Raw genomic sequence first — 14,752 nt, forward strand, 5'->3', positions numbered from 1 at the left:
AGATGCAAATCAAGCACGGGATATTTAAATCCCGGGCTTGATTTGCAATTCCAAATGCATACATTTGCAGCCATATTCCGAAATAGGCTGCAAGTGTAGACATACCCTAACTCAAAGCAAGGAAGGATTTTGGTTGCACCGGGATAATGGGATGAGCCTGGAATCAGATTCTTTTCCATAACACAGAAAGGGAAGGGTCTGATAGGAGGGGCAGTTATGCTCCAGAGTGATCAAAGAGGACACCAAGTGCAAGAGGACAGTTATACTGCAGAGTGACCAGCTGGGGGCATGGCTCTGCACATTGCCAGCCACTGGCCATGACAAGTGGTCTACCTACCCCAAAGCCAAAGCCACTCACCTCCACCCCTGGACCCTCAGCTCCAGCCTCAGATAACAGGAAGGGGAGCCTGTCAGCCAGTGGTCCTGCCACTGTAGCCCTCCAGGGAGCAATCACCAGCTGGAGCAGAGGAACAGCCACCCAGTCAGGGCTGGGCAGCCACTGGAAAGTAGCCAATGGCCTGAGTTGAACAGTTTGCAACCCCTGCTGCAATGCCTCACCTGCCTCCCCCCAGAAAGCAGCTACTGGCCAGGCAGCATAGTCCTGACCAGCCATGGGGCTGCTCTGAGCCCCCCCACAGTCTCCAGCCCCCTGCCCTGACTCCTGCATCCTCCACACACTACCCTAATTCTGGCTTCCCTATACTCTGCCCTCCCCCATACTGCCCAGCCCCAGCCCTGAGCCCCCAAGATCCTTCAGCCCCAAGCTCCTGCCCTGAGCCCCCACAAGAACCTGAGCAATGCTGGGTTAATCCTCTAGTGCTAGAATAAAGCAAAAGTTCTGACATTTTTTAACACTTGAGCAGTTGATTTTAAAACACTATTTTAATCTGTGTTGCATGATATTTAGGCAAACATACATACACATGCTTATGAACCTTTAAATAAACTGGGGGGGCCACGATATGATAGAAATAGATTGCGATATAGCTATTGAATATTTTTCTTATAATGTAAAGTCATTTGTCATGGCCCTGAGATCTTTCACATTTGGTTCTGGACATCCGACACTTTGGTAATCTGAAGAAGTGGGCTGTGCCCACGAAAGCTCACGATACCATCTACATGTTTTGTTAGTCTTTAAAGTGCTACCAGAGTATTTGTTGTTTTTTAAGTTTATTCCTTGATTTCTTATTAAAACATCTCTCTTTTTCTGGTTGAACATCACGACAAACTGTACAGGGATTTCTAAACAAAGAATGCAACAAAACAGTAAAAATGGAAGTCTCCCACACACTGAGTAGAATCCTAAATGAATTTCCCAGAGTAGTTTTACCTGAAGACCTTTATTTCCATCTGTTCCTTTCTCTCCTTTCACACCTTCAATTCCTCTTAGTCCCTAGAAAGTATATGACACAGAAAATCCAGTTAACACACACATTCATGTATTATAAATGCAAAAATACCCTGCCTTATGAGATAACACCATTTAGCCTTTTATATCAGTCAACTAGTCGATTATCCAATAACCATTTGCTTATCGGACAGTATATTGACTAGTTAACTATCGATATCCCCCCCTTTGCTTCCTCTATAGATTGGGGCAGCAAAGGTGGGAAAGGGGTGCTTCAAAGTGGCAGCACCACACAGCAGCTCTGCCACTTCGAAACCCCAAGGTGGCGTTTAAAGGGGCAGCTGCTGCATAGCTGAAATATTGATCAGCTGTGCAGCAGCTGCCCCTTTAAAATGCCACCTCTGCACCTTTCAAAGGGGCAGCTGGAGAGCCCGGGATCATCTGGGGAGTCCCCAGCTGATTCTGGGCCCCCCATGGCACTTCCTTGGAACCCTGCTGGGGACTCTTGAGCATTTCAAAGCAGGCACCTGCATGTAGCCCAGAGTCAGTGGGACTGTATGCAGAGTCCCGCATTCCTCCTTTGAAATGTACAAGAGCCTCACAGGGAAATTCCATTCACTAGTCAATTAACTGCATTTTAATATCCTTAGTGCAGCTGCCTCACCAGGAGTTACTTTCAAGGAAATCCCTAGTACAGTTTCTTCAATTTGTAGTCCTTGTACCTGCAAAAGCGAATCTATATCCATATTTGCAATGCAGGGGGCTAATATAGTTCTAAACTCACACAGGGCCAGATTGTACATCCTTTAATTATACTGGCTACATGAGGTGTTTCACTGGATCACTCATCAACATGAGGAAGAAGTTTCCTCTCTGATCAGTATCCAGTGAAGTCATACTTGGCCATTATTTGTTCAACAGAGGGGCAACACTGGAACATCAGAGGTGTTGCAAACCAGGAAAGAGGACAATGGATAGAGCTGTGTGAGAAGTTTGCATTATCCCTGCTTTACTATACTATGACCAATTCAAATCTATGCTACTGGTGCTTCAGAGCCACCAACAATATATTCACTTACACATTGGCTGTGCTTTGTGTGAGTCTGGACACGGAGCCATTAGATTTTTGGGCACAGACTTTTTCATTTCTCTTTGGTATTTCAAGTTCTCCTTTTCCTCGAAAATATCTAGATGAATGTTAATATTCACCTGGGATCCTCGAAATCCTTGTTCACCTTCAGAACCTTTTGGACCTTCCTCTCCTTTTTCTGCCTGCATTAAGAGAGAGTTTCTGATAGTAATTTTCTCAAGTGATCATAATAGTAACTGGTCTGCCAGGAGAACAGTAGGATATTTTCAGTCTCTAATATCATTTATTTGGCATTGAACACCTCTTGTCATTTCTTAGCTCAGTCTGTCAAGACTACCAGCATGCACTACCAAATTTTTGCTTGGATCTTCAGACCTATAGTTTTTACAATAAATTCTTCAACTACCCTTATCTAAAATACACGCTTTAATTTGAATTACTCTGGTAGAAAAACTTGCTTCTAAAGTCTTCCTGTCCTTTCTGTACATCTCTACTCTCCTTTAACAACCCTCCGCCCCACCCCCTTTTAAAGAGAGCCCTTAAAAGGACAACATTCCTTTTCTTCTAGCTGGATGGATAAATTTCCCTTTTAATTTCCCTTCTACTATCAGCTATTAGCTCTCATTAACGTCAATGGGAATTTTGCAGCATATGCATTGCTGTACTAGGACCACAAGTAGTATCAGTGAAGTCGCTGAGACTAATTCTCTGAGAAAAGGCACAAATCCTGCTTGCCTATCCTAACACATCTAAAATAAATATTGGACTTCAATTGCAAATATTTTAGAAGGCAGAACAACTAATAATAATCTTACTGCAGATCAGGGATGTAAAAGGTTAACTAGTCAAGCATTACACTTACTGAAACGCTTGCTGGGCAGCCAGTTAACCAGACCTTACCCAAACCCCACTGAATGGCCAGTCGCTCCGGGGTGGAGCAGTTCTGGTGGTAACAGGCTGGCCAGCCAGCGGAACCCTGGCCATGTGATGGAGGCAGCCAGGGCTCTGGCTGAGTGGCAGGCAGGTGGGACCCTGGCCATGGTTGTGCTCAGCCAATCAGTAGGCAAGACACGGGCCATAGTGGAAAAGCCACAGCCCCATGCATGGCAGGCACCCTGGCCTGGAGCAGCCCTAGCCGTGCCTCACAGGAAGGACTCATGCCCCACAAACACAGCAGGATTGCAGCCCTGGTAGGACTTCAGCCCCGGTTGCCCTGCACTGGCCGACCAACAGTCAAGCAATTAAACAGTACAATTAGAATTATTTAACCAGTTAATTTTTTGACCCAATAATTACGTCCCTACTGTAGACATGGGAAATTAATTAAACTTACCTGTAAACCCGGGGCTCCTCTTCGACCATTTGGTCCCTGATAGAAGACAAGATAGATGTTTGTTAGACACTTGTTAGACCCCAGTTATCACTCTCAATTAAATGACAGCAGTAGAGAAGCGGTGGCAACTATTGGTTAGGTTTTTCCTTGATAATTCGATATTCACACAATGCTCTGTGATGTGCTCACGTTACTTTACATGCTAGCACAGTGACTGAGAGCAAAGCAAACGTGAAGGTGATGATGGATGTGTTGGGATATTACTTTGCTATCATTTTGCTCCCTGCACTCAACTTCAGTCTTGCTGTGCCAAGAGAAGACCTAAAACATTCAGGCCCTGTCTGCCCTAGAATAACAGATGTGTTTATAAAATGTGTTTTGCCAGTGCTGCTTAAAGACGTTTCCCAAAATGCAGTGGGAAAGGTTCCACCCTCATTAGTCTGTTCTTATTGATACTTGCTTATGACATGGTAGCAGGCAAGAAAGGCTGCTCACAGCAGCTCCAACCAAGCAGGGCAGAATGGATTAAGCAGAGTTGTATTTAATTTGTGGGTTGGCCTGGGCGGAAATGCTAATTAAGCCTTTGGAGCTCACAAATAGGCACATGAAAGAAGTGGAGGGGGAGGAGGAAGGAAGTAGTAAGGGGGAGGGGAGAGAGAGATTTTGCTCTCCCATGCTTGATATAGGAGCTATATATATTATGAAGGTGGTGACAATCCATTTGAAGATAGACTGTGGAAGGCGTTGGACCAGCACAATGTTCTCTGGGTAATTTGGAGGCTGGGATAGACACAGGAGCCAGGTAGCCCTGCTACTCTCCCACACCACAAAAAAAAAAAGAGTATATTAATGCAAATCCTTGTCTGTGCAGAATTTCTCTTTCTGTGGAAGAATAAAAAAGAAACAGAGAAATTGTCATTAGCCAGAATGGCGAGACAAAACTGGAAAGTGTTGCAGCAGGTTCTGAATCTGAAAGAAATGAGGAACCTCTTTTGTCTCAGATAGTCCATCAGTTGTGTTGGATACTTCTGTTCAAGGGGGAAGAGTTCATCTGGAATCAGGGGCTACTGTTAGTAGTAATCTGTTCAGGGCAGTCTATCAGAGATTTATTTCTCTCATTTTCCTGCAATGCAAAGAGGCTGGTGGAGAGTGTGATCAACAGTAAACGTATGGCTTCTCTCTACCTTGGATTAGTATCAAGCATTGTCCTTGAATATTTAATCCCTCTGTCTACACGGGTTCTTACCGGGGTTCCCCTGGAGCCTGGTGAGCCTGGTGACCCCATTGGTCCTTTTTCACCCTGGAAATGGGAAATTAAGTTTCATGTTATAGTTCAATTGTCACTCAAATTCAAAACTTTTTCATAGTTTCAGATTCTTAAGCCAACTAGTCATGACAGTGGACAAGCATTTTAAATACTCCCCCCACACACACTTGGAAGATGATCTGTGGAAGTTCATTACTGTAATAAATGTTTTAAAAAACCAGTAATAGCAGGTATGTTGTACATGACATTTTTCATCTTTTAAAAAAATAGGAGAATTTCAAAAGTGGGACCAGTGAGAGGTGTAGAGTTCAGTTCACCCCTAAGGACAGAATCAGAGAACTACAGAAATGTAGGAGTGGAAGGGACTTAAGGGGGTGATCAAGTCTAGCCCATGTGTTGAGGCAGGGCAAAGTAAACCTAGATCATCCCTAACAGGGAACCTTCAAGGATGAGGATTCTACAACTTCCCTTGGCAGCCTATGCCAGGACTGAACTGCTTCTACAGCGGAAAGTTTTTCCTGATATCCAGCCTAAACCTCGTTTGCTTCAGAGTAACCAGATTGCTTCCTCTCCTATCTTCTGTGCACCTGGAGAACAATTGATGATCATCCTGTTTACAAGAGCCCTTAACTTATTTGACGACTTATCAGGTCCCTCTTTCAGTCTTCTTTTCCCAAGACTATATACGCCCAGTTTGTTCAACTTTTCCTTGTAGGTCAGGTTTTCTGAAACTAGTATTTATTTATTTATTTATTGTTTTTATCTGGACTCCCTCCAGGTCATCCACAACTTTCTTAAACTGAATGCAGTATATGAGTTGAGGCCTCACGAATGCCAAGAAGAGTGGGACAATTACCACCTGTGTTTTACATACACTTCTCCTGTAAATACATCCCAGAATGATATTAACCACTTTTGCAAATGAATCGCATGGTGGATTAATTCTGAATTTGTGTTCCACCTTACCTGACAAACCATTTTTGGCAGTACTACTACCTAGGCAACCTGGGCGGTGGTTAATGCAGGCAAGGGAAGGCAGGGCCTTCCCCAAACTGCCCACATGCACGGCTGCCAATAGCTGGGGCCCAACGTAGCAGCCCAGCTCCCTGGCCACCAGGGAGGGATGGGGCATTGGCGCGGCAACTCTGCTCCCTGGCACTGGGGACGGCTGAGGCTGAGGCTGCCGCATAGCAGCTTGGGTCCTCCAGAGGGCCAGGAAGGATCAGGCTGGTGGTGAGTGGAGGTTGGCTCCAGGGGCAGGCTTTGGGTGGAAAGGGTAGGGCTGGGGCTTGCCTTCCCCAGCTGGGCCTTCACCTACCACCCATGCTAGTCAGCTATTCCCAGTTATATAGTGGCACATCTGACTTCTCTTTCCCAAGTGTGGTACTTTGCACTTGTCTTTATTGAATACCATCTTGTTGATTTCAGATGTACTGTTTGGTACACAATTAGGAACGATCGGATTGTCATATTGTTTTTAACAATCTTGGCTATCAACGGATTAATTTTAATGTGTTGTATCTAGCTAGATTTTAAGGGATTATAAGTTAGTATTTTAAACAATGTAGTGTAAACTAAGTCTCATATTTCTAAATAGTTACCTGTCTTCCCCAGTCTCCTTTTGAACCCTCAGGCCCCCTTTCGACATTGTTCAATCCAGAGTTACCCTAAACAAAGACAAAATGTTAAGTATATTTATATCCCAGCGGAGCAGATGGCATTTTATATTTTATAGCAGATGCTCAGAATCTTTCAGCATGGGGGCCTGAAAAAAAGAATGAGAAAATACTGACCAAGTTAATCCTTTGTTACCTCTTACAAAAATGAAAAAAACTCCACCAGTATTAGAAATTTCACAGGTGATACTGCATTCTGTGGATACACTAGAAGTGCACGGCAGCCCTGCCTACTTGCCCTGATGTTTTCTCCTCACCATATACATCTGTCCTTATACAGTAATTTCCACAGCTTTGTTGTTCAGTGAGGCCTCATCATACCATACAGAATGCAGTTTCATTTCCCACTGATCTGATGGTGTCACTCCCCTCATTGAATCCCTGCACTGACTCTCCGCCCACTTTGGCTTCATAGACTTCTGTGTCTCCTTGTGTATTCAGGAGTGTCAACGTGTCCTGCTCCCACCCCTACCCTTATCCCACTAATGTTCTCAACCCGGACTGCTCCTGTCAGTTTCTCACACAGTGTCACCTCAGAGCCCTTTTCTCTGAGGCCCCACTAGTTTCATAAGGCAACCTTCATGAAGCCATCAGCAAGGATTCTACCTTATTCCTCTTTCCCCCTTAAAAGTCCCACTTTTTCCATGCTGTTTACAGCGCATCTCACTGACTTGAATTTCAATAAATCCCTGTTTGTTCTTTCTCTTCCCATTCCCCTAACTTCTGCCTACCAGTCTGTCCCTATCCTTTGACTGTGAGTTCCTTGGAGCAGGGACCAAAAATGTGTGGAAAATGCTCATGAAATTAGGAGTGCTACTATAAAACTAATAGTAATAAGTACAAAACAACAACAAACAACTGATTGGAATTACATGAGAAATACATTATCTTCTGCTGAATCCACAGAGTCCAGGGATAATTCAAGATATGAATTAACAGGAAATACAATATATTTGTAATACTAGAACTAGGGCTGCAGTCTTCATGACATATTACTATAGTGAGCATATTTTCTGAATCAAAATTAGGGACATGTTAGTCATGCACCCTAGCCCCCATTAGCTATGCCTCTGATCCCCATTAGCCACACCCCTTCCCATAAGAAGACCCAACCCTGGAGGTCCCCATGGGAGGTCCACAAGGCCCATTCTGATGAGGTTATCGTGGCTGGAATGTGCCTTGTGCGGCTGCTGCTTGACTCCAGTTGGAGTCAGAGCAGCCTGTGGAGACTGGGACCGTGGTACTAAAAATAGAAGCATGGGCAGCCTCTACTGCAGTCCTGGCACCTGCTGAGCCTGAGCACTCCCAACCATGCAGTGCCCCTGCAGGGGCTCCAAGGCATGGTGGTTCGGGAGCGGCTCTGCTGGGTTTTGCCTTTGACATTCCCAAGCTCCCCAGCAGCAGTAGAGAGGGCCACTATACTAACAAGCGGCCTGGAAGAGGAGGAGGCTGTGCTGGTGGACCAGGATCCTGCGCAGAAGAGGCAGTCCTGCAGGGGGAGGGAGAGGCCACATGCCACCGGAAGCTGGCCCAGCTGTCTACGTGCCCTGCTGGGAGTGGGGAGGCTGCTGCACTGCGTGAGGAGCAAGGACATGGAGCCATTTCTTGGTTGCTTCTTACTGCAAACCGGTGTCCCCATCAAGTAGTGAAATGTCTGGCAGGGTTTCTGGGACATTTCACTACTTGATGGGGCACTGGGACCGAGTATTTAAATTAAGGACTGTCTCAGAAAAATTGGGCTGCATGGTCAGCATAATCATAGGACAGACCTTTCAGTGAAGTCAAACTCTTATAAACTGACCCATGAACTGTGACAGATCACCTCTTCAGGATACACCACTCAAAAAGAGGTAGAGGAAAAGCTCTTTCACACACCCTCTACCGAGGGAGGCAAGCTAGCATAAACATAAGAAAACGCTGCAGGCCCTTTTCACACAAGATGTAATTTCCATTCATTAGTGTTCTCCTACATACTATGTTCTGAAATCAAAAAACAGTCTTTGTTTTGTTTTAAAAAAACCATTCCTTAGTAAGTCTTAGAGGGGTGGTCATGTTAGTCTGTATGTGCAAAACAAAGAACAGTCCTCTGGCAACTTATAGTCTAACAATTTATTAGGGCATAATCTTTCTTGGGTAAATCCCCCTGCATTAAATAAATTAGAGTGAAAGTTGCTTTGCCAGGGTTGCGTGGCACATAGAGGGAACTGCCAACTGGTTTTAACAACTGGTAGCTCCATCTGCCTGCCACATGCCCCTTGCAGGAAGCGAGAGACTTTGTGTGCACCCTTGCCCCCAGGTGCAATGATTGGCCTGGGGGCAGTGGAGCATGCATAATCTCTTCTCCATGCCCCCGCTGCCATGGGTGTGCAGTTTATAGAGGGAACTACCAGCAGTTTTGAAGAGCTGGTGATTCCCTTTATGCGCCACATGCCCCTGGTAGGGGGTGAAAGACTTTGCATGCTCCCCTACCCCCAGGACGCAACAAGCTTGGGGGCAGGGAGCCCATGCAATGTCTCTTGCGTGCTCCCCCGGGACATGTGGCCTTGAGCAGCACATGGAGGGAACCCATATGGAACCTAGTGGTATATAATTATACACTGGAGTAGAAACAACAAGGAGACCAATGGCACCTTAAAGACTAACAATTTTATGATTCTAATAAAATAATAAATTGTTAAACTTCAAGTTGCCACTGGACTTGTTGTTTTTGCTGAAACAGATCAACACAGCTACCACTGAAACCTGTCACAGGGTATGTCTACACTACAGAGTTAATTCGAACTAACAGCCGTTAGTTTGAATTAACTTTAATAGGGGCTACACATGCAAACCACTAGTTTGAATTTAAATCGAACTAGCGGAGTGCTTAATTCGTACTAGGTATAGGTATTTTGTAACATAGCATTTGAAAACAACATGCTGGTGATTAATGCCACTGTGAAATGTACTCCATATGTATAATCAGTGCTTTTTTTGTAATAAATAAATAAATAAATAAATAGATGCTGGTACTCCAGGGAAAAAGTTGTTGAGCTTTGACTGGAGGTGTTGGTACTGTGTACTGGGCAGTACTGTCACAAAAAAACCACTATGTATAATTATGGATACACTTTTGTAATCTGACAGCCCTTCCAGGGGGCAAAGAAGAAAAGCCAATTCCTCTTGCGCTCAACTGCAAATCAAGACAGAAGTGGCTAAGCACAACGGACGATACATTTGTATCAGGGATCACAGGAAGATCATTTGCATTGCAAAAATTACAGGAGAATGCAAAAAATTAAAATGTGTTGGATCACTTTTGGATTCAGAAAGCTGATCCCTCAGAGGCTCAGGAAAAAAATATAAAGTTTGAGCATATAAGCATCTACTAATGAATTTGGAGTATCCATTATCACCAAGGGGATAAAGAAGAGCAGCATCCTTTGAGATCATAAGAAGTGGATCCTTTTGCCCCAGGAGGCAAGAGCAGCGGGAAAACTCACTACAGGGGAGAAACCTGTTTAGACAATTATTATAATTTTCTGAAATTAAGCTGTGGTCATTGCAAAGCAGGTTTTATTTTGTTTTGACTTGTCACCAACCATGTCTCTTCGGGTATGTCTACACTACCCTCCTAATTCGAACTACGAGAGTAATGTAGGCATACCGCACTTGAAAATGAAGCCCGGGATTTGAATTTCCCGGGCTTCATTTGCATAAGCGGGGAGCCGCCATTTTTAAAACCCCTCTGGTTCGAACCCCGTGCAGCGCAGCTACACGGGGCACGAACTAGGTAGTTCGAACTAGGCTTCCTAGTTCGAACTAGGAAGCCTAGTTCGAACTACCTAGTTCGTGCCCCGTGTAGCTGCGCTGCACGGGGTTCGAACCAGAGGGGTTTTAAAAATGGCGGCTCCCCGCTTATGCAAATGAAGCCCGGGAAATTCAAATCCCGGGCTTCATTTGCAAGTGCGGTATGCCTACATTACCCCGCTAGTTCGAACTAGCGGGGTAGTGTAGACATACCCTTCTAATCTTACTTATTATTGCTTAAATCTCTGTTTTTTGTTAATACACTTATTCTTGTTTTATTACAAAACTCTCTCAGCACTGTGTATTAAACTGAAGGATAAAATCCCCAGCCAAGCCACCAGGCTGGTATGTGTTCTGCTTTTCAAAGGCAGAAAACTTGATCACTTCTGTGAGGATCGAGTGAGAGGAACTGGGCACGGGAGAGGAGATGGTTTGGGGAAGACTCAGGACTGGAAGAGTTGATGGAGTCACCCTGCAAGGAGTAACCAGGCTGGTGGAAGCCAGGGTGAGGCAACTGTGCTTTGAGCCAAAGCTGCACAGCCCAGAAAACCCAGGTTTAAAGAACAGGCAGTGACAATCGCCCCACCTCCACCTAGTCTGGGTGAATCCCATAGAGTCATAAAGGTATGATATATAATTGATTTGCACCTAGAATAACTTACAGGATCTCCTCGGAAGCCCTTCTCACCACGGTCACCAAAGGGTCCTCTTGGCCCTGGATTGCCCTGAAATCGTAACATGGCTGAGTGAGAATCTAAACATTTCATAAGGATGCTAACAAAAGAATAGAAACAAGTCCCAGCATTTTAATACAGATTATGATACACACACCCCATTCAGGTTTGTTTGCATTTTGTGTGGTTCCAGACCACAATTTGATTAGGAACGTTGTTTGTCTCTTAATATTGGTTCAGGCTCATGTCTAAACAAAACAGCAACAAATTCTTTATTTTCTTTTGGCACAAAGAAAAAAGCTACTTGCAATCAGTATTTCCTCTAACTTTTTCCATCCATGTGCAAAATAAATTTTATGATGTGCATCAAGGCATACACAGATGTGCGCCACCAGTAGAAACACATGCTGCCAGATGTGGCCCCTCTGCTAATCAGCTGGGCAGCATTTGAGTCTCTCCCGGGTGGCCACCCAAGTGCTCAGCTGAGAGGGAACACTGACTGCAATATTATTAAACCTAAAATAGTTACTACAATTGCAATTAAACACGTTCAGTAACTACGTTCTGACACAGGATGATCTTTAGCTGTCAGATTCCCCACCACTGATATCTGTACAAAAAGTACATTTCAATCAACAGCTTGAAACTCTTATTCAAAATGAAAAAGTTGCCACATGTAAACGATGTTTATTTCAGAACATAAGAATGACCATATGTTCAGATCAATTATCTACCAAGCTATTACATGCTATCTATTACGTGCTATTAATGGGGCACACAGGGTCATTGCTGAATGAGGCTGCACATGCAACCCGACCTCTCGATTTCTTTCTTTTCTGGAGTTTGAGTTTTGCTTAGCTCAACATTCTGCAAGGAAACAACATTCCACCAAATAACCTTAACTCTCCATTAACGTAGATTTTTTTTTGCCACTGAACATAGCTTAATTCTGGCCTTAAAGGGGAATCTTTGGTGCCAAGAAAAGTTAGAACAAATGTAGAATTTGAAAATATCACGACTGAAGTAGAAACGCTTCATCTGAACAACTTTACAATTGATAATTTCGAGCAAAAAATATCTTCAAAATGAAATAGAAATGGCTTATCCCGTTTCTAATACAGCGTGAATTACGTCAACTGTGTTTTCATGCCTGTTCCAGTAAGCTGGGACACATTAGTAAATTTGCAATACTGCATAAGGCTGTTTCCCATCAGAAGGTATGTAGCTAAATTTTTTCCAAAGGGAAAACTCTCATGAGATACCCATCTAATTGCTCTCACATCTAAACCCTGACCAAAGAAGATAATAGTGGAAAACATTACCATGTTGCCTAGGTCACCCTTTTCTCCTTTTATTCCTGGATGCCCAAGTGATCCCTTAATGAAAAGAAAAACAAGTAAGGTTTTCTCATTTAAAAACATTCATTGATGTCAACAGAAAATCAGAAGCAAAACAATTTACCTGCTCTCCATTAACTCCATCAATCCCGTTGTCCCCTTGGTTTCCCTGAGGTAGCAAAAGTGACAGGGATTATATAAGATCCACTGATCTAAAGAACCACTATGTGTTCTCAGTCTAGCAAAGCTAGTATCCTTGTGAACTCCTGTAACTGACCAGTAAAACAAAGGCCACCCACAGATTTGAAAACATACACATTAATGCTTAATTACTTATTGTTTACATCTGCCCTAAGTACAATAGTAGAATAGACATTGTGGCCATCCCTCAAAAACATACTAAAAAGGATTAAAACCCTAATAAGTAGACCCACTGAAGTTCATGGCAAAAACTCTCATGGGCTTTAACAAGTGTAACTGAGCATTTATTTTACTTTGATGTGCAACTGGTTAGCTTTAAGGCCAGATAGACTTGCAGAGATGAAGTGACGATTAAACTGACTGAGGGGAAAGACACCAACATGTTTAATAATTGCCAACACAAAGAAAGGTAAGAAATACAGGCTGAAAATCAAAATGTTACCCAACTTTTATGTCTTTCCAGTACATTTATCTCTCTTTATGTTACATGGAAGTCTCAACAGTGATCTGTATTCTGTTTTTAATGACTGTTCTTTTTTCTTAACGGGGCACATTAAATTATATTCTAAATAATACGTGAATATTTCTATAATTTAATTCTTGATCCCTGAATTAAACACAAATAATTTGAAATGTGATTAACCCAAAAATCATTTAGGAACTGATTCTATTCTCTTGAGAGTCAACAAATCTACACTTGGGTAAAGACCACAGAACTGAGCCTATAAACACCATCAGATTCATATCAAAGATCTTCAAACTCTGTGTCTACATGAAGGTGAGGGTATACCTTTTTTCTCTTCTTCCTCCTCCTCCAATGCACTTTCATTTCTTATTTATGCTTTCAACCACCTCGTCTGATTTGTAGTCAGATCAAAACAAAATTTTTTCAGAACGTAAGTATCAGTACTGTACCTTTTGACCAGATATTCCTCGGTATCCCTGAAAAGAATTACAACAGATATTTGCTTGAATGAGTTAAATAAACAGTAAATGCAAAGACATTTTGTTAAGTTAAAGTTATGTTAGCAGTAGATTCTTACTTTAAGACCTCTACTACCCTCGCATCCCTTAATCCCTTGTTCTCCCGGCAGCCCAGTTAGTCCTCTTGAACCCTGAAAGAGAAAGAATGAAGAATATCTTAGTATATTCTGCCTACTAAATGAAGTATAAGATTTGTGAGGAGAGTGATCAGAGGGTGACTCTATTCATGAGATAATGTAACACTGGAAAAGGAGTGTGTATGATAATGAATATGGTAAATCTCTGAGCAAGTCCTGCCTGAGCGAGATGTTTCAGAAGCCCGAGAAGCAACAGGTTGAGTTCAGTGTGTATACAGTTAAAAACACAGTAGTTCCTCTCCAAAGTGCTTACAAAACACTGCAAACTGCCGATGGTTACGTATGTTTTTCAACTTAGTATGAAAAAGTAATCTCATCCGTCTGCAGACTGCAAACAAAAGTGCTAAACTAAAAAATGCAAAGTGCTCACTGATGTTACTCAGCTCCGTTATGAATAGTGGTGGGCACTTCCCCTCATTCTGCTCTTACTACTCCTCTGCTTAGAGAGTTCCTGCTCAGAGAGGGAGGGTGAGGTGGGAGGAGGACTGGGGAGAATGTTGCTTCATTAAAGACCTAGGTCCACTGGACAAAAAACCCACAGGCTTTCTTCAATTTTTCTTCAGTGAGCACAGTGCAAAGGCTGAATTCTTCTCTCAGTTACACAGGAGCATGACATGGTGCAGGAGCCAACTTTGCTGGCTCTGCATCCTCTTGTGACTCATCCTCTCCCCAGAAGGGGAGATGAGGCAGCATCTGCATCGTAGCTCCACCTGAGCTGTGCAAAACAAGTGGGGCCAGGAAGCTGCTCCATAGTATTGTGAACCCAAGTTAAACATTAAATATGATTTAATTGGCCTCTCAGAAAATGCTAGAATAGTTTCTCTGGTGTACTTCTCATGTTGCTACTCATGCCATTTAACTTGTCAGACCCACATTCATGCATATTTGCTATCTTAATTCACCCGTGCATATT

At 43.3% G+C, this 14,752-nt stretch overlaps 1 protein-coding gene across 1 annotated transcript in view; it reads right to left on the reverse strand.

Annotated features, from left to right (window-relative positions):
- LOC102456223 (collagen alpha-6(VI) chain-like) overlaps positions 1-14,752 on the reverse strand; it is an 85,734-nt gene that overhangs the window by 31,393 nt on the left and 39,589 nt on the right. Inside the window, 10 exon segments of the mRNA XM_075921935.1 lie at positions 1,334-1,396; positions 2,561-2,623; positions 3,775-3,810; positions 5,021-5,074; positions 6,643-6,708; positions 11,169-11,231; positions 12,503-12,556; positions 12,642-12,686; positions 13,634-13,660; positions 13,762-13,833. Of these exon segments, the coding sequence (XP_075778050.1) occupies positions 1,334-1,396; positions 2,561-2,623; positions 3,775-3,810; positions 5,021-5,074; positions 6,643-6,708; positions 11,169-11,231; positions 12,503-12,556; positions 12,642-12,686; positions 13,634-13,660; positions 13,762-13,833 (543 nt within the window).

The sequence above is a fragment of the Pelodiscus sinensis genome, chromosome 2 (assembly GCF_049634645.1).
Source record: "Pelodiscus sinensis isolate JC-2024 chromosome 2, ASM4963464v1, whole genome shotgun sequence".
Lineage (NCBI taxonomy): Eukaryota > Metazoa > Chordata > Testudines > Trionychidae > Pelodiscus > Pelodiscus sinensis.